The sequence below is a fragment of the Helicoverpa armigera genome, chromosome 1, assembly GCF_030705265.1.
Source record: "Helicoverpa armigera isolate CAAS_96S chromosome 1, ASM3070526v1, whole genome shotgun sequence".
Lineage (NCBI taxonomy): Eukaryota > Metazoa > Arthropoda > Insecta > Lepidoptera > Noctuidae > Helicoverpa > Helicoverpa armigera.
In genome coordinates, this window is record NC_087120.1 from 5,436,363 (window position 1) to 5,462,468 (window position 26,106).

Below are 26,106 nucleotides of genomic sequence, written 5' to 3' on the forward strand. Positions count from 1 at the left end.
TCGGTAAGATTTAGCATACAAAATTCTTCATCTTATTCTTATTATTTCATCTATAAAGACAGAACGTCTGCAGAACATGCTGCTGATGACAACATTGCATTACGATGGTTATTTCGTATAATTGTGTAAAATAATTATTTTATGGTAAGGTTCACAGAGTACCTAGCCCCGAGGGTTGCAGGGTGGTGGGGGGTCAATTAGCAAATATAAGCTAGCCATAAATCAATATTTCCGGGGCTCGCGACTGAGCATGTCTGAAATCGAGGCTTTAAACTATTGATTGGCATCTTTGCGCATGTTCCAAGCCCTAGGCAGAGCTAGCGAGCTAGATCTAGGTCCCAGTATTACGGCGGCGGCCACTCGTCAAGGTGGTCTCGTTAATATAAGGTGCATTTTTAAATTTAAATTATTCTTGAATTGATTTGTGACTGTGTTCATCTATTTTTATGGGGAAATAAATAGTGGTGTGTATTATTTACAGACACCATGTCATCACGCAATTTTCGACGGGTGGCGGGGAACAACGATCTTCCCCCACCCCCGGATGACTCTGATGAAGACTACCAGCCGCTGTATGCTCAACAGCCGGGCAAGTCCAAGTTTGCTGGGGTAAGTGAATAATTAATTATTAGCTATGTATTTGACTGCAACTGAAAATTTGCAGTGTAAAATTCCTAACAAAGACACTGATGAGCTGCTAGCAATTTGGAGAATAGCGACTTGTTGACTTTGGCAAAGCGGCTGATGATTGGCTTGCGTTTTTAAATGATATAGGTGATTACAATAATAACAACATTATCTATCATTCCCCTTTTAAATTCTATAATTCTATTTTGTGAACCCGCACCACACCTTTTGCGGTGATACAATAAATTAGTGCCACAATGGAGGTACTTAAACATCGGTAGGGATTTATCTAAGTAAGAGTTCTTTGAAAAACAGGTCAGGTATAGATCTACTGCATTCCCTTTGTCATTTCTGCTGTACAAAAATCCGCCATTTTGTACAGGAATCAATAATGCTCCAGCAAACAAAATGGCGCGGGGGTGGGTGGGTCATTGCACATGCGTAAAGCGCAGCCTGCAGTCCTTTGTTTGATGACGACTTTAAACAACTGGAGATATTCTTATAATACAAAGATTGCTTTTCCTACAGTAAATTGAGAACTCAAAACAAGATACTTATTGTAAGTTCTACAGAATATCTTTAGGAAATTCGAAAACATTCGTTACAGCCGCTAGCAAAATGGCCTTGCCTCCACCATTTTGAATTCTTATCACGCATGCGCTGTACGCGGCTCCTTTGTGTTCCGTATTTTGCGATCAATAAGGGCGGTAGGCGGTCCCTGGAAAGCTTTTCGACCTACCAGGAACTCGTATAGCCAGAGCTACCTAGCTACCCAGCTCAATTTGCGAGGAACAACGAGCAAGTACTCGTTGAGGCAGCCTCGTAACGTGTTCTTTGTTGTTTTTGAGCAACGTGTTCCTCGTCAGACAGTCGTCGCTTGTAAACTTCTGACTCGAGGCGCTTGCGCTTAGGATTGGTTGTTTCTCAAACAAGTTAAGCAAAAAACTGTTTTGAGACTCGTAAATTCTTTAAGACGTATGAGCAAAGACGGAAATCTACATCTTTTGGGCAGTGCCGAGGAATGTTCAAGCTCAAACATAATACATATGTGGATACGGATAAAAATAAAGTACTATGAAAAAAAACAACAGTTCCGCCTGTTGTTTTGAGGAGGATAAGGAATAGATTTTAAACTGATTAAATTAAAAGAGCTCTTAGAGAGAATGCAGAATAATGTTTACATCTCCCTGTTTAAAGCTTGATATCAAGTTAACAAACTTAGGCTTTACTTACCCTAATGCATCGCTTGCGCATATTAAAAATATCTGCTGAGCTCCCATGTCAAAATGAAACGAATTGATTAGGTACTAAAATGAAAAGTAAGAAATCATTTCGTAATTACAGATAGAAATAAAAACTTGCATTTGCTAAATACTTTCTTTCGTAGCTCAGCGAAAATAAATGACGAAATACTAATATGTATACTAATATGTATAGTATGATCATAAAGTAAATAGTACAGTTAGCCTTTAAGATGATCAGTACTAATAATATCTCTAATTATTCTAGTTGATGTTGAGCTCTAATTCGGAATCGGAACATGGATCCGATCGTGAGGAAGAGACGAGTGACAAAGTGGCTGCCCAAACTGCTCCCGCCACTAAGAAGAAGAATTTTAAGAAGAAAGGCAAGGGGAAAGCTCGAAAGCCACTCGAGGAGGTAAGACTTTTAGATTTAGAGTCCTAACTACTGATTTTTAAATAACTTTTTCCTAAAATCCTGACCATCTGATTTCAGCTGGATGACATCGATCGTTCTTTGCAAGAGGTGAACGCAATGTTAGGAGATCCACCGCCGGCGCCCGAAGCCGAAGTCAAGAAGACTAACGAGGCTTTGCTCGTGTTGGCCCGTGATCGGAAACATCTGAACGTGGCCAATGAGCTCAGGAGACTCTTTGGTCCAGATACTGAGAACAACCGCAGGTAGGATTTCTTTTATAAGAAAACCATATTTTTAATTAAGTTTGAATAATCTCAATAATCAAAACTCCCTTTTGTATTTTTCAGGGCTCGTCATCCATCCAATCGCGCCATTTCGATGAAGCGCGTTTTAGTTCATCCTAATAAGGATACTACAATCTACGAGTTCAGGAACACTGGTCAGTTACTCGCAATAACAGACAGTACTTACCTTATATTTATATACTTATTTAAATATTTAAATTATTGATTTTATTCTTCAGGGCTCACAATGGCCAAGTATAAAGAAGACCAAGTCAAGAAGTATTTCGTGTTTAATCATAGCGAGGCTTACCAGAAGATGCATCGAGCCTTCTTGACGAGATTCTCAACTCTTTCCACCAGCACTCTTCTGATGACTATGGAAGAAGCTCGAGCCAATATGCATGTTGAGGCTTTGCTGGAGGTTTGTATTGTAACCATTTGTTTCTCAAAATGTTTAAGATAATAATCATTGTCAACTGAAGTTTATTTAGTGACGTATTAAGAGTTACTAATATTGGTTTTCAGATATCCGACCGTCTGTTCCGTGTGGAAGAAGCGGGCATCGCCAACGAGATAGTTGAGAATGTTGTTACATACCTGCAGTACGTTGCCCACCCGCTATTTGTTCTGACGCAGGTACTATACTAATACACCTAACCTCCCCTAAGAAATGGCTTAAGTAACCATTTAATGTCTCTGAGTGGGGAGGTAAAAGAGGAATTTTTGTTTGTTTGCTTACACCATAAAGGTTCCGTAACTCTCAATGAATTGTACCTAATAATTTTTGAAATATTTTCCAGGACAATGTCCGTCTAGAATACAAGTTCATGGAAAATCGTCCATTCCACGTAGCTATGCTGAAGTACATCTACTTGCTTACAAACAAGGCTTGTCACCGCACTGCGCTTGAGATAGCAAAAATGATGGTGGTCATTGACCCTTCGGATCCGTTGGCAATAATATCTATCATTGATGTACTGGCTTTGAGAGCTAGGGAGCATGAGTGGCTCATTGGAACAATTAGCTACTTTGACCGTCACCGTGATGCTTGTCTTCTATATAACATCAACTATTCGAATGCTCTCGCACATTTCCATGTGGCTGTTAAGAACAAGCGTAAGTACTTTTAAACTGGAATATAGAGCTCACGTAAAATAACTCGCCCCTTCCGAATCATCACCTGCCTAGCCTATTCCCAACTACATACGTTGGGGTCGGCTGTCAGTCTAGCCGGATGCAGCTGAGTAACAGTGTTTTTCAAGGTGCGACTGCCTATCCAACCTCTCAACTCAGTTAACCGGGCAACCCAATACCCTTTAGTAAACTTGACCCTTTGAATGTCTCCAGAAATGTTTAAACTCGGGAAAGCAAAATTATTTTACTTTAACTATACTTTAAATTGAGCCTTGAAGCATGTTTCTTATTAAAAACTTAAGGATTTATGTCTAATGTTTTTTCAGAGGACCTTGGTACTGCCGATGCTCTACTCAGAGAGGCCATTTTGGCCCACCCTGTAGTGCTCCTGAAGATCTTGGAATGCTGCAAGGTTTCCAACACTACAGTTACTGAACATCCGATCTTTGCTAGTGATCCTAAAATGCCGTATGTTTTGTTTTATTTTATCTATTCTTATAATACATTTTTGAGGTAATTATCTTGCAAAGTTGAATTAAAAATCAAATCAAATTCATTTATTATCCACAAGTTAAGTGCCACCACCAACCAGGCTTGTATGTTATGCACCTACGTACCACAGGCTAAATCAGCTTAAAACAAATTACATATTGTTTTGCTGTATCGATTCTTATCCCTCAATTTCATAGACTGAGAGCGAGGTGAACGTAAAATGATTTATTTAATCTAACTGTCGTACCACAAAACTTTTAAACGTCTGTTGAACACTTGTCAGATTATTACGTTGAAAGGTCCATTTTGCAGCCACACTTTTTTAGACAAGTGTTCAAGAGATGTTTAAGTTTTTGTAGTAAGGCTGTAAGTCTTTTAGCAAGCTTTAATTTGAAATTAATTACAGATGGACCAATGGCCTGCAGGATTTGTTCTTCATCTATGCTAAGATGACGTCCCCTCGTTGGAACGAGCCTCCAGTCATGAACTGGCTTATGAAGAACGTTACGGAACTGTGCGAGGCCTATGACAACGATCCCGCTGTTAGGGTAATATACACCATTCATTTAATAACAAAATGTATAAAAGTTTTAGTAGAAAATGAAACTATTTAGAATTGAACATAATTAACAATTGAAAATTACTGCACTTAAATTCCCTTGTGTTGTTTGAAAAATTGAATTTTACATACAATTTAGCAGATATTACAAAAATGTAGGTACATACAATAACAATTTAGCTTTACCAATGCTGTGGCTTTTGCTCACTAGCAATTTTAGTACAGATAAACGACTCATTCCTCCAAAAAGTTTCCATACTATATTCAAAAAGGTTTCACATTTAGAAAGGTTCTAACACTTCATTACGCTTTGACAGGAGGATGCTCAGCACTGGTCCATCAACCGCAACGGCCTATTCCAAGTATGGCCCCCGGAGTACCTCCGCCATGTCTCTGTGCTGAGCAGCATGGCCAAGCTCATACTTGATGCTGTATGTTATTATTATTACTTTCATATACATACTCTTTTAATAATATAATCATCATCTGCCTAATCTTTTACCGACTACGTTGGGGTCGGCTTTCAGTCTGCAGATGATGATTTTGTCTAAGGTTGTGCTCAAAATAATGATTCAGCCGCCGAATGTGAGCGAATAACCTTACGCTGTTTACTGTATTTCCATACATATTCACTTTTTCGTTCACATGTAACCGACGATACGTTATGCGTAATATGAATAGACACTGACATTCGGCGGCTGTCAGTCACTTTGGTTTGAACGCAGCCTAATTTTTGGTATTTTTAAAAAGAACCTTCGCCAATTAAATTAATGATTTTTATATATGAAGATATATTTATGAATGTACATTTTACAGCCGCTGACCGGCTTCTACCGCCCCACATGCGCCTGGGACCCACTTTTCGACAAGTCGGAAAATCGCTACAACTATAACTACAAGACACCGAGGCCTCAAAACGTTAGCGTGGGGCGTTCAGCTGTTTACAGGTTCTTTCACTCAATGATACCGTCTTATTTCGAACCTCCCGTTGACGACTAATGGCGTCCACGGTCGCATTTTAATCATTGATATACAAAAAACCCAAGATTCATACTCAACGTCTCAAAAACGTTCTCAAAAAATTTTGCGTTTGTGTCCTGCCCAAGAGCCAGTGACTGCCAGACCTTCGTTATTTTATAAAGGCTGAAACTTTGTGTGTGCATCTGCCTTACAGTGGGTATAAACGATAGACTATTACGAAGATTGACTGACGGTTGCTTTGACGGGTATTGGCTCTCGATCTATAAGGCCAGTAACACACGCGCCGAGTTTAAATAAGGGCAGGTGACATTGACGGATTTTCGTAAAAAAATTACGTACGTTTTTTTGAGACTGCATCTTGGGTTGTTGTATATCAATGATTTTAGTATTATTTTTAATTTGCACCTGTGGTAATCATGATTAATGGGATTTTGTTATCTGTGTTTGTTTTATTTATAAGTTTTGTTGGTTGATGTGTTACTAGTATTTAAGGGTTTAGACAGATTTGCAAAGCATATCCTAAATTACAATTTGTATTTTGGAAAGAAATCTCTTATAAATAAAACTTAAATAAATACGCAATCGCGAGAACATGATTATCGTAGGGTTTTGATGTTTTGCAACAAAGTTTATTTTTAAATAGCGAAATCGATTGATGAGTTTATATCAAACCTTTTTTTTTGTTTTTTTTTCTATTGTTTTTGTTACTCCTAAGTTGACTCTTATGATTTGTTTTCGTAAGTTTATTTCCTTTGTGTATTTATTATATTCGATAATAATGCGCGTGCATGTAGGCAACTGGAGGAAGGCTGTCGGGAACTAAAGAAACTATATTTTGATATTTTATACTTAGTACATGAAGTTGCCTAAAACCTTATGTGCAATACATTTTTGGCACATACTATCTTTTACAAGTTAAAATTAAGTTACAAAATAAGGCTCTTTAAAGGACGCGAAAAGTGGAACTATTGCTGGCCACCATCATTTGCTTTTTGGTTACAATTTGAATCTTTCAGTTTGTATAGAAAATTATAGCTTCATGGAAGTTCAAAATGGCGTTATTAGTTCCATTTTTCGCCACAGTTGGGTTTAATGGCCTATTTCAATTAGATATTTTACTTGAGAAATTAATTTTTTATCAAAACTTTTATCCACTTTGACCATTATTGATATTCCGTAGGATATCAGGTGATTTTTTCATTCCACTTTTGAGTGGTATGTATTTATTATATCGACCCGTATGCATGGATTTTTACAATATCATGGAGTGTTTCTACAATAAATTGCTCAATTTAGTGTTTATATACATAATAATGTACTCTTTTATGAGGAATCGACGAGTACTTGTTGTACTGTGGCCTCCGTTGGTTGGTTGTTATTTTAGTCTCATTTTATTTGAAATAAAAAGCTGATAAATATATGGCGGCTTTCCTTAAAAATGGCTGAGTTTCTAAATTATATTTTTTTCCTGATTTGCTGTTTATTCGTTTCTCACATGTTTTTTTTTTATATATTGTCTTCTTACTCAACGTGGTAACTGTTATTTAGACCGATAAGAACCTCATCTAAGATTTAACAGGGAATTTTAGCTTAATTTATCATTTGTTCCTAACACGGGTGTACATAAAAATCAATATTGAGATATTGAGTGAACGCCAATAATTTGTATATAACTTATTAAGATTTACGAAATTTTAAATATAGAAATAGGTACAAACTGTAACACAGTATACAACTCAGCACAAAAATATTTACAATAAATATGTAATATGTATGTTTTTTATTTTATTTTTAAACACTGACTGACTTATGAAAATGATCTGAGTAGAAGTGTGTCATCTGCTTAATTTATTAACCAGTCGCAAGCACGTACGTATTCTGGTGTATATATTATTGCTGAATTTAATCAAAATCCGATAAGATTTTTTTTTTTCTTTATTATCTCTATCAGGCATCTAAGGCCTTCTTTCCCGTAGCTTTCCTCGGATATCTCCGATAGACGATCCTTGTTGAGTTGGAACTCCTTGAACCATGAACGACTTGATGAAATTCCCTCGTAGACCGGACATACTCCTCGATTTGCTCCACCATCGTGGTGTGGTGTTTCTGTTTGCACATCCCAATTTTACTGGTTTGATTATGTAAAAAAGAAAAGCACTTCTGCTACGGATCTTAGACTATCACTTAATCCTGACTGAACTAAGATTTTAAAAAGTTTATTTTTCCTAAGTTGTAATTGTATAATTAAAAATGAAATATCCCATAAATCTGTTACGATATACTGAATCAGCAAGAGGCGCTGAATTTGTGCATTACATTTTAAATGTAATGAAAATGTAAGGGCAGGAGGGTGTCCGCACCTAACGAGTCCTTGGTGATAGTACCAAAGCCTTGTAAATTGGTATAAACCAAGCGGAAATCCCAACCTTTTGAGTTGTTCGCATGAGGATAGACGCGGCGATCGTCTAATAGTATGTATTTAAAAAATGGGCAGTGTAAAAGTAGCACCTAACTTATGTATTAAAGCAATTGTGCAAATAGTTACGAAATAAACAAATAGCGAGAAGATTTTTATCACATTAAATAGAATCTTATCCGTAGTTAACACTGTTAAGAATGATTCATGACCGTTTTTTGTCCACAGCAACGACATCCGCAACGATCATCTCATCATGCTTACTCAGCTAGCGATGCATACTGGTTGCTTCCCTCAGTTCATCAACTTTGCGTCCAGCGTACCCCCGGAGTCGAGCCGACTCCACCCTACTGGGACAGGGCCTAATGTCCCAGGCTCCGATGCTGCGTCTGACTTTAACAACACCCCCGGAACTGTGTACCAAGGCGACGAAACTCCGATTGAGAACCTTCGCGGCAATGCCAACATCGGACTCACATTCACTCTGCCACTCGGCAGCTTCACCGTGATGCCGGGCCTCGACGATGGTAGCGGTACGACCCGACGCTACGTCATTCATATCCCGGATGATAATGCCGAGAATAGTGGACAGCCGCAAGCTCCTCCTGAGGAAGAGTCCGCGAGCGGGCCGGAGCCCTCGCAATGGAGGCCCACGCGACCGGTCGACACCGACGACGATGATTACGAACAAGACGTCGAATATGATTACGATGACGACGAGGAGAATTACGAGAAGTACCGCAAGGCGCTGGCCGAAGCTATCGCCGCGGCCCCTAACGACGAGCCGCTGGATGGCATCTTCAAGGAGAGCGATGTAGACTAAGACTTTACTACTGTGATTTATATTTTCGAGTTTTGATCTGTATTTTTGATATTAGTATTTATATTTGTTACTATTTTAAAGTTTTGGATTGATTATTAAATCGCGAATTGCAGAACTATTTATAAAATGTTACTTTTGATTAAGTTTTTAAGCATGTCAGCAATCATTATTTTGATGTTCCTATTTATTTATATCTCATACAGTCGCCTAATAGTCAGTAATGATATCGGTGTCTATATAATCATTCAATACATTAATATAAATGATCCACGTTTTGATGTAACAGTTAACATTTGCTAAGTACTCATACTTCACATTGATGTAATGAACCTACTTGCTTATTATAACAATGTAGGTTCTTTTGGATGTAATAGATTCCTCCCGCATTTAAAATATGCGTAGATATGTAAGCATTAAATGTAACATTCATTCAAGTCATTTACAATTTAATCCGAATTTTAATGTTATATTGTTTGATCCAAAGCTGATGACTGAAAAACGACTGACATATCAACGACCAAGCCAACCGCCAAAATAACGTTGCTTGTGGACGTTTCGTGTCGAAGGGAAAGTATCAACTAGGAAAGGCTGTAATTTGATTCACTTTTCGGATTATAAACGTACATAGGCATTAATCAACATTTTATTAATATATATCTACCTATGTAAAACGTTAGGGATTATACACGGTACGTACCGATAGGTACCCTTTTGGATTGTAGTTTTTAAATTATAAGTATTGGTCAAGCAAAGCTGACTTTGTAGTTTGTAGGAGAAGCCGTTATAAAAGGTGTGAAAAATAAATAAAAAACCCAATACCGATGTTTTATTTCACTATTCATTTATAGTTATACTATAAAGACACTTAAATATCTATAAGTCCCAAAATAGCCTCTCAAACTCCTGCGCACACACTCCTGCACACACTCCTGCGCACACCTGCACACACTCCTGCGCACACTCCTGCGCACACTCCTGCACACACTCCTGCGCACACACTCCTGCGCACACTCCTGCGCACACACCTGCGCACACTCCTGCGCACACTCCTGCGCACACACTCCTGCACACACTCCTGCGCACACACTCCTGCACACACTCCTGCGCACACTCCTGCGCACACTCCTGCACACACTCCTGCGCACACACTCCTGCACACACTCCTGCGCACACACTCCTGCACACACTCCTGCACACACACTCCTGCGCACACACTCCTGCACACACTCCTGCGCACACCCCTGCGCACACACTCCTGCGCACACACTCCTGCGCACATTAATTCTATTAAATGCGGCATAGTGCGCACACACGTTGTCCTACCTAAGTGCAGAGCACGACTGTAGGTACTGCAAAGACTCCGGAACGTGCAATACTAAATTGGTACAAAGGTACAAATATTGTAAAGGCAAATAATAATTTCCTGTCGTTACCATTATAATTTGGTCCTTACTTCAAGATATACAGTGTAAGCTTACATTTCTGATAGATAGGTATGAATGGAACCTTTTTTTTTTTTAACGACGTAAAAAATCATCAAATGACCCCTCCCGCTGTGGGTTAGCAGCGGTGAGGGAGTGTCAGACTCTTACTGACTAAAAGCCGTCGTGTTCCGTCGTAGGCCTTCTTATGTGCTAGTTCCGCGGTACCTCTTTCGAACAACCCGCAGCATGAATGGAAGCTAAAAGCTAAGGAAGCGAAGTTAAATGTGGAGGCTTTAGCCCAGTCTTATATACTTACGTTGTAATAAGGCCTGGTGCAATTAGAAGCATAGGTAGGTAGCAGCAAACCCACGGAGCAAACCGCATTGACTGACACTTACCCAAAGGCAAGACATGAGTTGTTAATAAAAATAGCAGACAAAGAAAACTTGTCTGAAATAGCTCTTAGTCTAGGAAGATGATAATACCACGCCATCTAGTAGCAACAAACTGAATTATTTACATTTATGGGCCACTATATGAAGTTCCCACTTGTTCCCACCTGTAGATATTTCAGTTCGCACAATACCATGTGTGAAGCCAGTACCTACAGTATTCGGACAGGTGTCGCTGCTTACTAGATTTACTTTAGATCTGAATCTAAAATTGCATGTCGTATTCGATCTGTTATATTTTATGTGGTCTCAGTTCTCAACGAAATTCTAGGCAAGAAGATATTGTAATTAAACTAATGAGTATAAAAAAAGCTTCTTTAGGAAAGTTGTTTGTCATTATGAGTAGAATAACATGTTCAAGTATCGGTCACTAATTACCCTACCTACCCTCATATTTAAGTATAGAATTATAGATTATGGTGGGTACTTTGGAAACTTTTTAAAGTAATTTTACACAGTCTATCAAACAGATAGATCTCAGTTTATTTCTCAAAAAAATACCGAAAGGTATTTCCAACATATTGAAAAATCATTTTCGAACCTTCAGCCACTTCATTGAAAATTTACCGAAGCTTTTGTGTCCTTACTTCGCCACTACATTCTTGTTCACAAGAATATCTTGGGTAACATTTCAAACTTTTGCCGTTCAGGCCGTTTGCCTACGCGTACCTACAGATATAATGTAGGTAGGTATCTAAAGACAGGCTATGTTAAAATGGATCTAGGTTTTTAGGTACTGTAACAAATTAACTTTTAGAAGAACAAAGTATTTAAAAAAATAATAAATCATTCTATTGAACAGAATTAACTCCAAAAAGTCTTTTATCTTCTTAGGAAATAAGTCATAGAGAACTTTGTCAAGTTGAAAGTGTCTGAAAGTCAGATTGACGTAATCGAAGCTTGTTTGTATTTTTATAGGGAATTTATTTTTTAGTAGAACAAAATGATTCATCCCACGTCGATATTTTGTATTATAGCTACGGAATTTTGTGAAAGATTTTCTTTCTGTGGTTTAAGAAGTACGTTGTTATATGGTTCCTATTAAATTATGGATGTTCACCATGCCCAACTGCCGAACTGATGGTCCCGGGTTCGATTCCCGGTACTTGTGTAATCTGGGTCTGACTGTGGTCTGGGTGCATTTATAAGTATGTGTACAGTAACGCATATGTAGTTTATCTGTTGTGTTAGCACCCATAACACCAGCTATTATAATAATAATAGCTTACCATAGCCCTTATCGTCAGTGTGTGAAGGTGTCGTGATATTTATTTGCGATATTTGTTTATTAAAGTAAATCGATCGTCTCTTGGTTACCATGAAACAGTTTAGAGCAGGAGCGTCTCAAGATAGCTTGAGCAACAAACCGTGCCTTCGAAGGATCACGAGATATTCTTGAATTTAAACTTCCCACGATTTGTTATAAGTAGGTAACGAACTGAAACGGCTCAGAGAGGTTTGCCTTACGTGGTAGTAATTAAATGATAAATTCATACGGAATTCGGTAGCTGGTAATGAGGTACAGGAAGAAAGGTTTTATTCGGGTTGGAAGAAATTGAACGGAACAATTTCTTGATCAGTCGAGCGGACAATGAGTATATGCCAAACTACGACAGAGTTTTCTCTCTTCGACTTGGTGCAAAGTTTCAGCAATTCACATCTGGTCCAGTTGGAACTTTCTCTTATTCAGATCTAATCTAATTACAGCATTCTGACATACTTATTGGAGCGTACCTAGCCACCTTTTTAACACGCCATCTTTCATACTCAGCAATTCGCGTGCTTGTGACGCATATTTTTTTCCTATCTTGTTTTGTTTTTTGTGTGTTCATGTTTGTTTTTGTGTTTTTTTTATGTATATTTGCTTGTCTATTTTGTGTCCTATATGCGTCACAACTTAACCGCGACTAAACGCTTTGATGATGTTAACTTAATTTAACTTATGTTTGCAGCTATACTATCTCTGTACTTAAGAAATGTATTATGCCTTCATGAAAACGCTGCAACGGTGGTGTACCATATATTCATAATGATGTGCTATACCATGCCTCTGATGGGTGCCATATTGGCTGACAATTTCATCGGAAGATACAAGTATGTTATTTCAACTAATCTATACTTAATATTATATAGCTGAGGAGCTTGTTTGTTTGCTTGAATGCGCTATCTCAGGAGCCACTGGTCAGATTTGAAAAAATCTTTCAGTGTTAGATAGCACACTTATCGAGACAGGCTATAGGCTACTCTTTATCCGGGTTCGTGCAGAGGCTCCCACGGAATGCGGTTGAAACCACTGTCAAGTACCTTTTTTGTGAAAATCTGCTATGTTGTCGCAACGGCAATACGTAAAACATTGCATACATGTCATGTGCCTTCTTGCTAACGTATTTTCTTATCTTTTTTTCAGAGTAATATTATATTTCTCAATAATTTATTTAATTGGAACTGTATTGACTTGTTGTTCAGCGATACCCCCACTCAGGTTACCTCCTACGTAAGTATATAAAAATTATTTAAGTTTCCAACCTGTGTGAGTTGTTTACTTAGTCGACAATTACCTACATCAATTTTATTATTAGGTACATAAGTAGGTAACAGATATTCACTCATTTGCACTACGGATAAATTGGTACAATATAAACGTTAATTATCTAAAAAATGTAAGTAACTGAGAAATCTGACTAAACATTTAGTGCAAGTCTCAGTTCCCTGTGATATAAGAGCATTCAAAATAATGATGCTGCCTTAACGAATGCACGAAAACCTCGATTCCCGCACGAAACTATCCAAACCAGATACTTTGTATACTTTATGCAACTAAAACAAACAGTAGGCGTCAAGTTTTCCATAAAGTGAAAGAGTGCTCGTGAAGATAACTTTGATGAAAGTTACCGCAGCCCCGCCTCACAGTTCAGAGTGCCTTTATGAACCACAACCAGAGATTATATTCTTTAAAACAATACACTTGTTTCATTTTTAATACTTCGACTTAACGGGAAAATTTTATAGTGAAGCTAGAACAAACTATAAAGGTTGTATCTTTTGTGTTTCATAGCGTAGTCAAAGTCTTGAAGTGCTTAAGCAGGTGGAAACTGTAGTTCTTTGGTTTTATCGCAAATATGTAAACATCAGAAACAAAAATTGCTTATTGTGTTTAAATGACGGCTTAAACACTTCCTTTTCGATCGCCCGAGGGACTGTTAGATATTTGCTTATTCAGTGGCCATGGAAGGTCTTCTATGATATGGGACGAGTAAAGTTGGCAAATCATAGAGTAGGGCTTTAATTAATAAAGTACTTTAGTTACAGTAGTAAGTTAATTGATGTTATTGCTTTTGCAGAACTACATCTATGATTGGATTGCTGCTTATAGCGACTGGTACCGGAGGTATCAAGCCGTGTGTAGCTGCATTCGGAGGAGACCAAGTGAGTTTCAATTTACAGAGCTTTCATGCTAGGTGATTTTGAACCGTGCAGACGCTCGGTTTTTCTACTCGGCATAAATTTTACCTACGCAGTAAAAGATATCTCGCGCGGTGTCAGGAGTCACCGTTTATACTTTTGTACCAGCAGTAGTCAATTGTTTGTGGTTGTTCCTATACGACAACGTTTTTACGCAACTAGCAGCGCCGAGGAAAATCCAAGTGGAAAATCCGCAAGTGTGAAAGCTGCGACCTTACTACCTTACTACTAGCGGATTAATCGCGAGCTTAGACTGAAAAATCTGTCAACTACTGGTCCGAGGCCGAATACAAATGACATCCGAATACGCGCCTCTACCCGCTACAATTTTTGGCACTGTCCAAACCGTGCGGATGTGCGCGACAAATTCCTCTAATCGCCTTATTAACCTTGATTTTATTGACAAAGTATCTATGCCCTCAAAGCTAGATAATAATGCTCTTAAACTATGCAGTTATCAAATCGAACAAAGGATATAATATACTTACCTAAGAATTATTATAGTGACGTATACTAAAACAATGCTACAATTATAATTGAGGTCACATCAGACATCTGAGATGGCTTGCATGTTTAGAAGCAAATTGTTCCCTGGGGTAGGCTTGAGCTATGGTTACTGTCTAGCTAGGATTTCGGGTGAAAGCGGATTAATTTATTGTTTATATACCTACTACTTAGCGATTTCTCTAGGGTTCTTTAAAGTCTTTAAGTTCATTAGCAGGCTTCCATACTAAAAATATGTAGCGATAAAGTAGTCTACATCAGTCTAACTTCGTCATACTTTTGCACACACTCAAAATTATATGTAGATACAGGTATTTATAAGCAGATTATTTTATTTTATTTATGACTAGTCGTTTTCCCTCGGTTTCACCGGCGTCCCGTGGAGCTACTGCTCGCACCGGGATAAAATATAGCCTATGTTACTCGCACATAATACTTATAGCTTTCTAATTCTAATGGTGAAAGAATATTTAAAATCGGTCCAGTAGTTTTTGAGTTTATCCATTACAACCAACCAACCAAACAGAATTTTCCCCTTTGTAATATTAGTATAGATATTGAGGCAGACTTACCACATAAAAATGTCTGCTTATGCTAAAAGAATAATAGTTAACCTTTATTGTAATACAACAACTTGCCCAATTGAAAACCCGAAATATTAATTAAAATGTGCAGCACAAATTAATTATGGGTTTTGTAACACTACGGCGGTTTCGGGCGTCACTCCTTTCAGAGGTTTTTAACCAGCAGTTGACGTAAAACCAATATTGAGTTGTCATTACCGCTTGTTGCAACTTTGTCATGCTGTGGCCCCACCACGAACGTACTTTGTCGTGTTAGCGGTTTTTGAGTTAAACACTAAATACCTTTTCGATTTTAAAATGCAATTAAAATTTTGGCGTACCTGTGTGCTTCAGAAACATGGTTATGAGCGGTAGAAAATGGAATTTGGTAGGAGGAATTTAAAGTTTCGTGATGTAAAAATACTTTTACGTAGGTACTTTTTTTTGGGAACTATATTTTTTGTCACCAAAATTTATATTTATCATCAAGTTGTATCACCTAATAAATAGATCTATCGCAACGAAATATTTTCGTTCTCAGATAAACAAAGAGTGTTCCCAGGTATGAATTACCAAATTATTGTTAATATAATGTGTAAAATATGAGATGGATTACCAATAAAATTGTAGTGCATTACATGAATAGAAACTTCGTTCTTATAATAATAGTTTTATTACTTAAATAATAGCTTGGTGCTCAAAATGGTAGATCTGTCACCAAATAAATCGATTAATCGATCCCTGACTGCGACTCCTTTTTATTTGTTATTTTGTCACCAATACAGTAGTTACATTTCATTTCGTTCAGTTATTAAAATAATGTATTCGTTACCAATTTAATACATCAGTTTATAATTTTAATGAAAATATGTTCAAAGGGAAGAGGAAGGGAAGGGAGATAAATTGGTGCGCTTTCGGGCCTCAACGAATGGGTTGTAGGTTGTAGCCCTTCAAAATCCAAACCAGCGCTGATTATTCAGTGATTGTTATATTTAACAATAAATATTGATTATTTTGACTTTAATTAAGTGTTTTATTTACTATTCAGTTAGATATTTAATTTAAATATATTTATACTACCTGTGGAAATTAAGACCCTTGGTAGAGGCACATGGCCAGTTAAGTAGTAGACTCTTTTGGTTGAAAGGATGATGACGACCACCCTACATTTTAGACCTTCATGAAATTTTATAGTGATATAATAGATGACTTATTGGTGATCTCTTTAAATTAGTTTGCTTAAATACTATTAGGACAAACCTATTATAATACATACAAAACCATTTATTTGGTACTTGACCCCATATCTCCATGATTTTCGGTAATTTATTGTGGAATTGATTTTATATTGTTTGGTGATACATTTTGGTGACAAATCTACTATTTTGAGGGCAAACCCTATTATTTAAGAAACACAAAATGAATTAAATTGGTGACAGCTTAAATCATACCCCTTTTTTTTTCGTGATGTCATCTTAGTACTTATCCGATTAGACTGGAAGCCGACCCCAACATGGTTGGGAAAAAGGCTCGGAGGATGTTGATCTAAGTAGCCGAAAGACGTCCACTGCTAGACAAAGGTCTCCCCCAAGGTGCAAGGAAGTTCTTTCAGAAATACTTAGCTCCTTTCCACTTTATGTAATACACCACAGATCAAACCACTAAATAAACAGTAGGTATCTAATAGTTACATAATACGAACAGATATTAATTCTGGGAGTGTATCCGAAAACGCAATGTATAAGTTAATCTTTTGTGAAATCTCATTTCAATTTGTGCGATTGGTTTGCGGTGATTTCAGTATTTGTTACCACTTTATAGTTATTATTTGTGATCAGAGTTTCCGATATTCAATGTGTTTGCAATTCATTATAATGTTCAACTAATTTGCTACGGTATTACAGTATCTTATTTCGTTTGTTCCTTTACGTTAATACTAGCTTCTGCCAGCGGTTTCACCCGCATCCCGTAGGAACTACTTCCCATACCGGGATAAAGAGTAGCCTATAGCCTTCCTCGATAAATGGACTATCTAACACTGAAAGAAATTTTCAAATCGGACCAGTAGTTCCTGAGATTAGCGCGTTCAAACAAACAAACTCTTCAGCTTTATAATATTAGTATAGATTGGAAATATGAAATATATTTAACTGTCTGTTTGTTTAACTTTAGTGAATAAGTTGTGAATATTAATTTGAAACCGACGGATTTGGAACGCCCAACATATAACTGCATAAAATATGATTAAAAAGAAAAATATAATTAACAATAATAAATAACTAGATCCCGGTTTTACATGAATTTAAATATGTAAACGCTACTGCGAATTCCTATAACCTTTTTTTTATCAAATTTAATGGAGTTTATGTCAAAATTCATACTCTTATCCTGATTTCTGAATGAACGGATTAATAGATTATAGAAATAGGTCGTACCTGTATGAGTTTATCACGGACAGACTGACAGACAATGCGGGTAGGATCTCGTACACAATGTAGAATTGCTTTGTCAAAGACCTGAGAATGGTATGTTTAATCAATGTCTGCAACTGTCATATAGGGTCTGTATTTCCAATAATTTAATTTTGATATCGTTAAATGATTTGTAAAAGCAGTGTTTGTAAGCAATAACACTCGCACGGTTGTATTCTTATGATAGACCGGGAGCCAGCGACCGCCAAATCTATGTTATTTTATACAGGCTGAAACTTTGTGTGTACATCTGCCTTACAGTGGGTATGAACGATAGACTAATACGAAGTTTGACTGACGGTGGGTGGCTTTGGAAAATACAGAAAAAAATACTTTACTTAACTCAATAATTTCAGCCTTCATAAAGTAACTTAGGCTTGGCAGTAGCTGGCTCTTGGGCTATGAATTATGTGTTTTGTATAGTTATCGGCACGAATCTTGAGCTACCTACATCTGCGCAGAAGTAGTTTATTGGGTCCCTTTTGTGGTACGAAGTGAGGCGCGGGAGCGGGCTAAAGCAGTGATTGGCCCACAGTGCATCGCGTCATAGACGTCACTCGGGATTGGTTCTTTGCTAATAAATCACTTCTGCGCAGATGTAGGTCAGAGCTCAAGATTCGTGCCGATAACTAGGTACATGTTTACCTCTTCTGATCTAACTTCTAAGATGATTCACCAACAGACTTAATATCCTTCTCCATATCTTCTCATAGTTCCGTCTACCCGAAGAGAACCAGTTGCTGCAGAAGTTCTTCTCCACCTTCTACTGCACGGTGAACCTCGGCGGGTTCATGGGCATGGTGGTGACGCCGGCGCTGCGTCGGAGCGTCATGTGTTTCGGTGATGACGCTTGCTATGCGCTGGGCTTTGGCTTCCCGGCACTGTTGGTGCTTATTTCTATTGGTAAGAAGTTATTTTGATGTCATTTTACTCTATACTAATGTTATAAAGAAGTAGTAACTTTGTATGTAGGGAGATATCTTTGGAACCGCTGGTCAAATTTCCAAAATTCTTTCACTGATAGATAGCTACAATGTTCCTGAGTGCCATAGGTCACACTATATTTTATCCCGGTACGGGCAGTGGTTTTCAAGGAACGCGGGTGAAAACGCGGGGAAATGGCTAGTACGTCATAAAGTCTGTTTCTCAGAAATGAGCAGGGGAAATGGTCACTAACTTATTCCAGTACATGATAAAATTGATACCAGGTTTGAAAAAACAGTCAGAAATTGCTACACCATTTTGATCGATGCTCGTATTAATATGAGTAGATTAATTCCATAACATCGTTGTTATAGCGGTTGATAATTACTATGTAGTATAAATTGGCCGATAAAGCCTTTCAATAAGTTTCATCTTAATTATTTCTAAACTGACCGACATCATTTCCTAACCAACAATTTCTTTCTCACCAGTAAGATAATAGAACTACTAAACTCTCTCAAAAAAGGTTGAACAACAAATGATTTATTTCCAGTGATATTCGTGGCAGGCAAGCCTTCGTACAGGATAAAGCAGCCTCGAGACAACGTGACTCTCAAGTTTATTTCTTGCGCCTGGGTAAGTCACTGCTCAGATAAATTGATGAATGGTTCTGCTAATGTGCCTTCACTCCGCTCAGTTAGACTAAAATATATCGAAAATTATAGATATACTCGTATCTTTGTGAGAAGTTTCAAGGTTTTTATTTTACAATTATTAAGTACAAACTAATATATTATAACTAATAATTATAACTAAGATAGTTACTTGATATACCTACATATTATTGTACTAACAAAATAATAGTACCTGATATACATATTATTGTGTATCCGGCTTTTCAGTACAAGGTCTTTGTTTCATTTGTTTTTTAAGGTACACGCCTGTCGCTAGAAAAAATTATAGACGGATAATTTTCAAAACCTTATAATGACTTTATCATTTGGTTAAAACATTTATATTTATTTATGCATAAATTCTTGCTAAATGTTCCATATCTTCTAACTAATTGTTATTTTAAAAAGTCTTATTTTTCTTTATATGAAGGCTTGTGGTTTAGTAGAACCAGTCTCCCCCAAACACATTAGTGTGAATAGAATGGGTGCCCTGACTTTTCTAGACGAACCAAATGTAACACCTATTATTTGATTGGATTCGACATTTTATTTTATCTTTTAAGCACTTACATGAATTCAAAAACTTTCAATTACTGAAAAACGTTGGACACAGTGGTGGCTAGAAGCCGAGATGAATTGAATCTTCTGTTTATACATTTCACTTACCCTAACTTCTCATAGCAGCTAAATATATCGAAATTAGTCTGAAGTTCGCCTAAAATAATTAGACTTTAGAACAAAAGTAATTAAAGAGATTACCTCTTTATGATGGTTTTGTAATTTACTGTTGTTCATAGGTAAAAAAAATGTCTGTTCTGTACCAGTGTTCTTAAAACGATTATAACTTTTTTATATTTGGGACTTCGTTACAAGCATACCTACATTTTATTTTTTAATACCTATACGAAATAATTAAGAAACATCGGGTTTGGGACTAAAAAGGTTATTTACATATAGTACCTATGTTTTTGTACCTTTTCAATGCAAAATCCTTGAAAAAATTTCTATTATTTAAAACTATGTATTTACAAGTATGTGACCTATGATTAAAACGAGTTTTGTGAATGTAAAAGTTACCTTCATATCTGGAAATGTTAACAAAGACCTTGTGAGAAAGTCGTGATCGTCATCAGCGCATAAGACAATAGCAATACGAAGAAATCCAACATACTGTTAAATAAGTACGCACTCGTTCGTTGTAGCTAACGCTACGACACTGTGCTACGACAGTATGCTACGAAGCTGTGCTACGAATACTGTTTCCTTTTTAAGTACCCACATTTTTGTTGGCTGATGAAAGCACGCTGATTCGTACGGTAGACACGCTAAGTATGTACTAGACATGCGGTGAAGTACAAACGTATTATTTTAGGTATCAATTACTCATGTAAGTAATTGTACTCAGTAATTATTTTTATTTCTTACTTTTTCATGAATATTTTTCCAATTTTAATTCAATTCACTTGTTTTATCAAAGAGTTAAGTTTTACGCTTGTGTTTCACGCTACACTATAATAACAATGACAATAAACAGCTCCTACGATTCGCTGCGACACCGCTTCGTGTACAGACTTGTTTGAACAAGTTCGTGCTTGTATTGCGCGCGTCTTAAGTGAGGATTACGATACGACGCCCTGTGCAAAGGGGTTTACTTATTAGAAATCAGTTATGCAATTGCATACACGATACATACATAACATACGATACATTTGCCACCGTTCAAAGTATTAAAACGAGCTTAAGGTTTCCACGAAACGGGAGTTTAAGCGGCTTTAAATCCAGGAGCATAAGTTATAAAATAAAATATTACATAAGTATTTGAGAGGTTAAAGACTAAACCCACTCAACAGCTAAAACATATTTCTGAAACAGAATTTATTCTCACAAGCTTTTTTCATTACGGTGCAGGCAGATCTCTAAATGGCTTAACATTTATCATAATAATGTGTTTAGTAGGTCGTATTACATCGCAGCCAGTTGGCTGCACTATGTTTTTCCTACACAGGTAATTGATGACACAGATAATGTGTCTTATAATTCTAAAGAGAGTCATATTTGGGCTCATTCATCACGCCAATAGCCTGTGAGTAAGACGTATCAATCATCACAGTGCCATGCACATCCTTTTCACAGGTTTTTTTGAAATAGACCATAAAAAAGAGAGTATCTGCCATGATTGATGTTCTTCGGTAATATTTCAGGCCTTTCCACACTACGGGAGGGCATTAGTAATAACTATTCGTGAGTACATTTGAGTTAATGTGCAATTCCGCGTTCAAGCTTAGAAGCATTCATGGGGTTGACCGAACCCTACAAAAGCATAGTTATTTGATCAAATTACTTCAATGAAACTTCAAAGGAAGGGGAATGTTGGAATAATAGATGTTGTACTGATCGATTGTCTGAGAACTTGAAAACGCAGAAGTTGTTTCAACTTGGTTGCATAAAGTTGGGGACGAAACAGATTGCTACACAAAATATTTGCGGATGTGTGTCCGTACTACGTTCTACGTAGTTTTTTTAGACAGCACACAATGTAGAAAGGCTTTGACAAAGACCTGGGCATTCAGTACACAGCTCTGAAATACAGCTGTGCTTTTTAGAAAAAGAAAATCACGATTTCATGCAACGTAATAATTTTCTTTCATGTGGCTATGTTCCATCTTATATATAAAAATGAATTGCTGTTCGTTAGTCTCACTAAAACTCTAGAATGGCTGGACCGATTTGGCTTATTTTGGTTTTAAAATGTTTTTAGAGGTCCAGGGAAGGTTTAAACGATACGAAGTTCGCGGGATCAGCTAGTTACGAAATAAAAAGATGTTGTCGACCATGTCTAAGTAATATCACGTACCTACTTGCAGTTCTTGTATTTCTCTTTTATTTGTAGATTAATGTTTCAGACTAATTAAAACCTCCGTGTTCGCCTTGTATCACGTAGAGCATGATAAGCCCTGGTCCACTACCAGATGAATTCGAAGTAAATTGCCATCTTATGCTTCATAACGGAGGGATTTAAAAGTTCCATTAAAAAATTTACTCTTTTTATAATTAATATAGTTGTTGAATACTTTTTCAATTATAATTTTACTGTAATAATTAGGGAAGGAAAAATATTTGTTTAAGCAACTTCGGACTCATTTATAAAAGTTGGTTTATATGCTTAGCATACATTAACGGTACCTGGCTTAGCCAGCTTAGCTTAGATTAGTTGATTGAATTTGAGGCCTGAAATCCCAACGTTATTTTGAAAACATTTTATAGAACTTAGATACCTATGGTAGTGTTTACAATAAGGAGTTTGGTACTCGTGTTATCTACCTCTATGAAGGCTGAAGTCATGAAGTGTGTAATGCACTTTCGTCTATGGTGAACGGAGTCCTAATAAAATTCTTGTCAAGCTAACATTTTGCCTGTATCAGTTAGCAAAGATGATTAAAAAGCAGACACAGACTTTTTCTCTTTTTAATTATCACTACGGATGAGGATAGAGGCTGAATCTTCAGCTAATTAATCTACGTTCACTGGCAGCTCGAATTTTTTCTCAGTACCTATTTGATGCGACGCAAAGCAATTTTTTTCCTGATCAGGAAATAAGAATAAACAGGTATGAAAAAGTAGTCACGACACTGATACTCTGAGAATTTCATTGCAAAATTAATTAGATGTTGATAGGATTTTGTTTTGTCTTCAGAATCCAGATACCTTTGTTGACATTTTGCTAGAAAGAAAATATGCTTTCATTAGATGGCATCCCAAGTAGCACAAAACTGTTGCTTAAGAGCTTTAGAGCCAATCCGATTATTACCAAAGGTGCCAAGATCAAGCGCCAGAGCGTTCTCTACAGACCTTATGCAGCAGCTTTGCAGCCAAAGGGGCACAACTTTTTGCAGTCTATAGTTCCATTAGAACTTCATAGTAGAGGCATAAAAGCGCTACAGGAGCGGCAACTAATAATTAACACCATACTAAAGCTCTTATGGCGATGATTGAATGAATGACAAATTTAGCCGAATGAAGAAAACTTCACTGATCGTTCACCTTGTCTCTCATTTATAAAATATATTTGTTGTTCCTGAGTCAGACATTACAAATAAATATTAAGTGAAGGTAAGTATTTTTGAGCTATATTTTGTATTATATGGTAAGTAGCTACAAACGCAGATCAGTTTATCGTGAATATAGTTGATATTGTTGATGTATTTTTAACGCGCCTCAATAATTACCTCAGAATATCGTAAAATATATAAATTATTATTACATAAATATTTTTGTATCACATACCTACACGATATTGAAATTACATACTGGACTACATTCGTTTTTAGTAAGTTGCTTGTTCGATATTTAGATATATTTTACTACAAATGCGATAAAAACCTATAAATTTCTCGACTACTAATAAATAATTATTTTGTAAACATGGCGTCCATTGAAAACAGCTTTAAGTTGCAACTTCCACCTTAAAAACTCCTCTCTGCGCGTCACAGCGCTAAGCTTCACTCTTCTGAAGGTCCAAGTAATATCTGTACCTCTATTGCAGTTCAAGACTGCACTGTGATACTGCAGATATCAAACCACACTATTAATGGCTACTTGTTTAGAGATCCGTAGAAGTCGTTGGAAACTCTATAATACGATGATATATTATTGTTAATTGTTTAACACTTAAGTACCATGTGTTACCTTGTTTTCAGAGTACCGTTCAAAATAATTCAAACTTTTAATGCACAACAAAATAAACAAGAACTTTGCATCTATCCATCTAAATGAAAAAAACGGAGTGTTTCACTATACTTGAGAGTAAATAAAAGGAGCTACTGATTTTTTTTATATTCTTGAATAAATACATATTTTTTGTTATAAGTTTTTTATTACTTCAAAACAAACATTATTTTTCCTCTGTAACTGATTCGTTATCAGTAATTGAGAAAACAAAATCTACGGGACCCTTGCTTGTGTTTGTGAATAAAATAACAGAATGTATCCAAATGAGCAGGCAATGTCTATTAACCTCCTGCTTCTATTGTGGAGCCTTAATGCGGCTATAAGTAGAACAGAGGATCAAATTCCTACTTAAGTCTGCACAAAAGAACAAATCACTTCTGCAATGGAACCCTTAGTGCCAGAAAAGTGATAAATATATATTTTATGCAGTTCTGTTAAAAAGTCTACAATTAGAGTCTTTATGCAGTTCTAACGCTTACATCAGCGGCAATAGAAACTCTTTAGCAGCTTTAACCTTTAACATAATTGTTTGAACTCTCTTTTAAAGATGTAGGCTGCAAATGGGTTGTAGAATGATCTCTTGTAAAACCTAGAGTGCCATTTGGTTCAGTTTCTGCTGCCTTAAGTGATATTTACAGCTATGAGCAGCTACGGAAGCAATAGTAGAACTTAGAGTTCGGAACCCCTAAAGCACTACTGTACAGCTAACAGTTGCAAAATAGGCTGCTATTTCCACTAGTGTGCTAGTTGGGATTCCTTTGAAAAATAAATGTGAAGACATTCTTCGTATTGTTTGTTTTTTTGTGTGGGCGTTTCTGATCATGTTGCACTACTTTTTCTAAGTGGCACGGTGCATTTCTTAGGAAAGCTAAGTTTATACTTATGTTTACCTTCCCACTACATTTTTCCAGTAGAATAAATCCCAACATGACTTTCTTTGTATTTTTCTTAAGCCTTCTCAGAAAGACAGCGATACTTTCACGTATAATGGAGTAGGTATTATGACCGTTGACAACATTATTTTATTAAAGTTAACCTGTATTTTCAGTACGCCATTACTAGGCGCATAAAGTATAACCCTCAAGTGGACGGGCTTCCTCGGGGCCACTGGTTGGATTACTCCGTGGAACAGTATGGAGAGAAGCTAGTAGCTGATATGAAGGTCGTCTTCTCCATCCTGTACCTCTACCTGCCAGTCCCCATATTCTGGTCGCTCTTTGATCAACAGGTTTGTGGTTTTTCACCATTTATTTTACCAAAAAGGTTACACAACCTATCAGTGCAAAATTTTGCAACTGGTTGGCCAATGTTTACAAGTTTGTTTTATACGCTTATATTGATATGTGCTGCAATTGGCACCGTCAATTATTTGTTTGAATTACGAATAAACTTTTTTTTTATTCAACCGTTCTATTGGATACGTAAACAAAACAGACCACTGGAAATGCAAATTCAGTGCACAGATGTGTTGTGTTGTTATTAAAACATTGTTTTAGGTGACCTATTTATTAATTCGTTTTTCATAGATTTGGTTGCGGCAGTTCTTTGTAATACAAACAACTGTTTTGATCGTATAGTCTTGTAAATGCACTCGCACAAACAATTTCGCCAATGGCGTTTGCCTTTGTTTCGACTCCAGTGTTCAAAGCATTACCTAAACAAATAAAGCAAAAGTACCTATCTCGTAAATTGGACTTTCAAACTAAAACTAATTTAATTAACGTTGTGAATCATTCTTGTATTGTAAAGGCGATTTCAGGCTAGCTTATCTTCCCGCGCGTATTGGTCTTTTTGGCCATGATCACTCGCATTTTGCGCGCGTATTTGGACTTACACGCGCTTTCACGCTCATAATCCGTTAGTATGAAACCACTCTAAGCAAATAACTCTCTCAGTTAGCCCCCCTGTTTAGTACTACATGAGCATTTT

At 36.9% G+C, this 26,106-nt stretch overlaps 1 protein-coding gene across 1 annotated transcript in view; it reads left to right on the forward strand.

Annotated features, from left to right (window-relative positions):
- Positions 1 to 226: 226 nt before the first annotated feature.
- LOC110375745 (uncharacterized) overlaps positions 227 to 26,106 on the forward strand; it is a 47,305-nt gene continuing 21,425 nt past the window's right edge. Inside the window, exons 1-20 of the mRNA XM_049840988.2 lie at positions 227 to 387; positions 482 to 609; positions 2,137 to 2,286; positions 2,365 to 2,549; positions 2,634 to 2,725; positions 2,810 to 2,991; positions 3,096 to 3,206; positions 3,371 to 3,686; positions 4,031 to 4,172; positions 4,603 to 4,744; positions 5,073 to 5,186; positions 5,572 to 5,702; positions 8,381 to 8,969; positions 11,789 to 11,870; positions 12,804 to 12,945; positions 13,259 to 13,345; positions 14,193 to 14,277; positions 18,565 to 18,754; positions 19,329 to 19,411; positions 25,226 to 25,405. Of these exons, the coding sequence (XP_049696945.2) occupies positions 487 to 609; positions 2,137 to 2,286; positions 2,365 to 2,549; positions 2,634 to 2,725; positions 2,810 to 2,991; positions 3,096 to 3,206; positions 3,371 to 3,686; positions 4,031 to 4,172; positions 4,603 to 4,744; positions 5,073 to 5,186; positions 5,572 to 5,702; positions 8,381 to 8,969; positions 11,789 to 11,870; positions 12,804 to 12,945; positions 13,259 to 13,345; positions 14,193 to 14,277; positions 18,565 to 18,754; positions 19,329 to 19,411; positions 25,226 to 25,405 (3,126 nt within the window). The 5' untranslated portion in view covers positions 227 to 387; positions 482 to 486. The remainder of the gene's footprint in view (positions 388 to 481; positions 610 to 2,136; positions 2,287 to 2,364; positions 2,550 to 2,633; positions 2,726 to 2,809; positions 2,992 to 3,095; positions 3,207 to 3,370; positions 3,687 to 4,030; positions 4,173 to 4,602; positions 4,745 to 5,072; positions 5,187 to 5,571; positions 5,703 to 8,380; positions 8,970 to 11,788; positions 11,871 to 12,803; positions 12,946 to 13,258; positions 13,346 to 14,192; positions 14,278 to 18,564; positions 18,755 to 19,328; positions 19,412 to 25,225; positions 25,406 to 26,106) is intronic.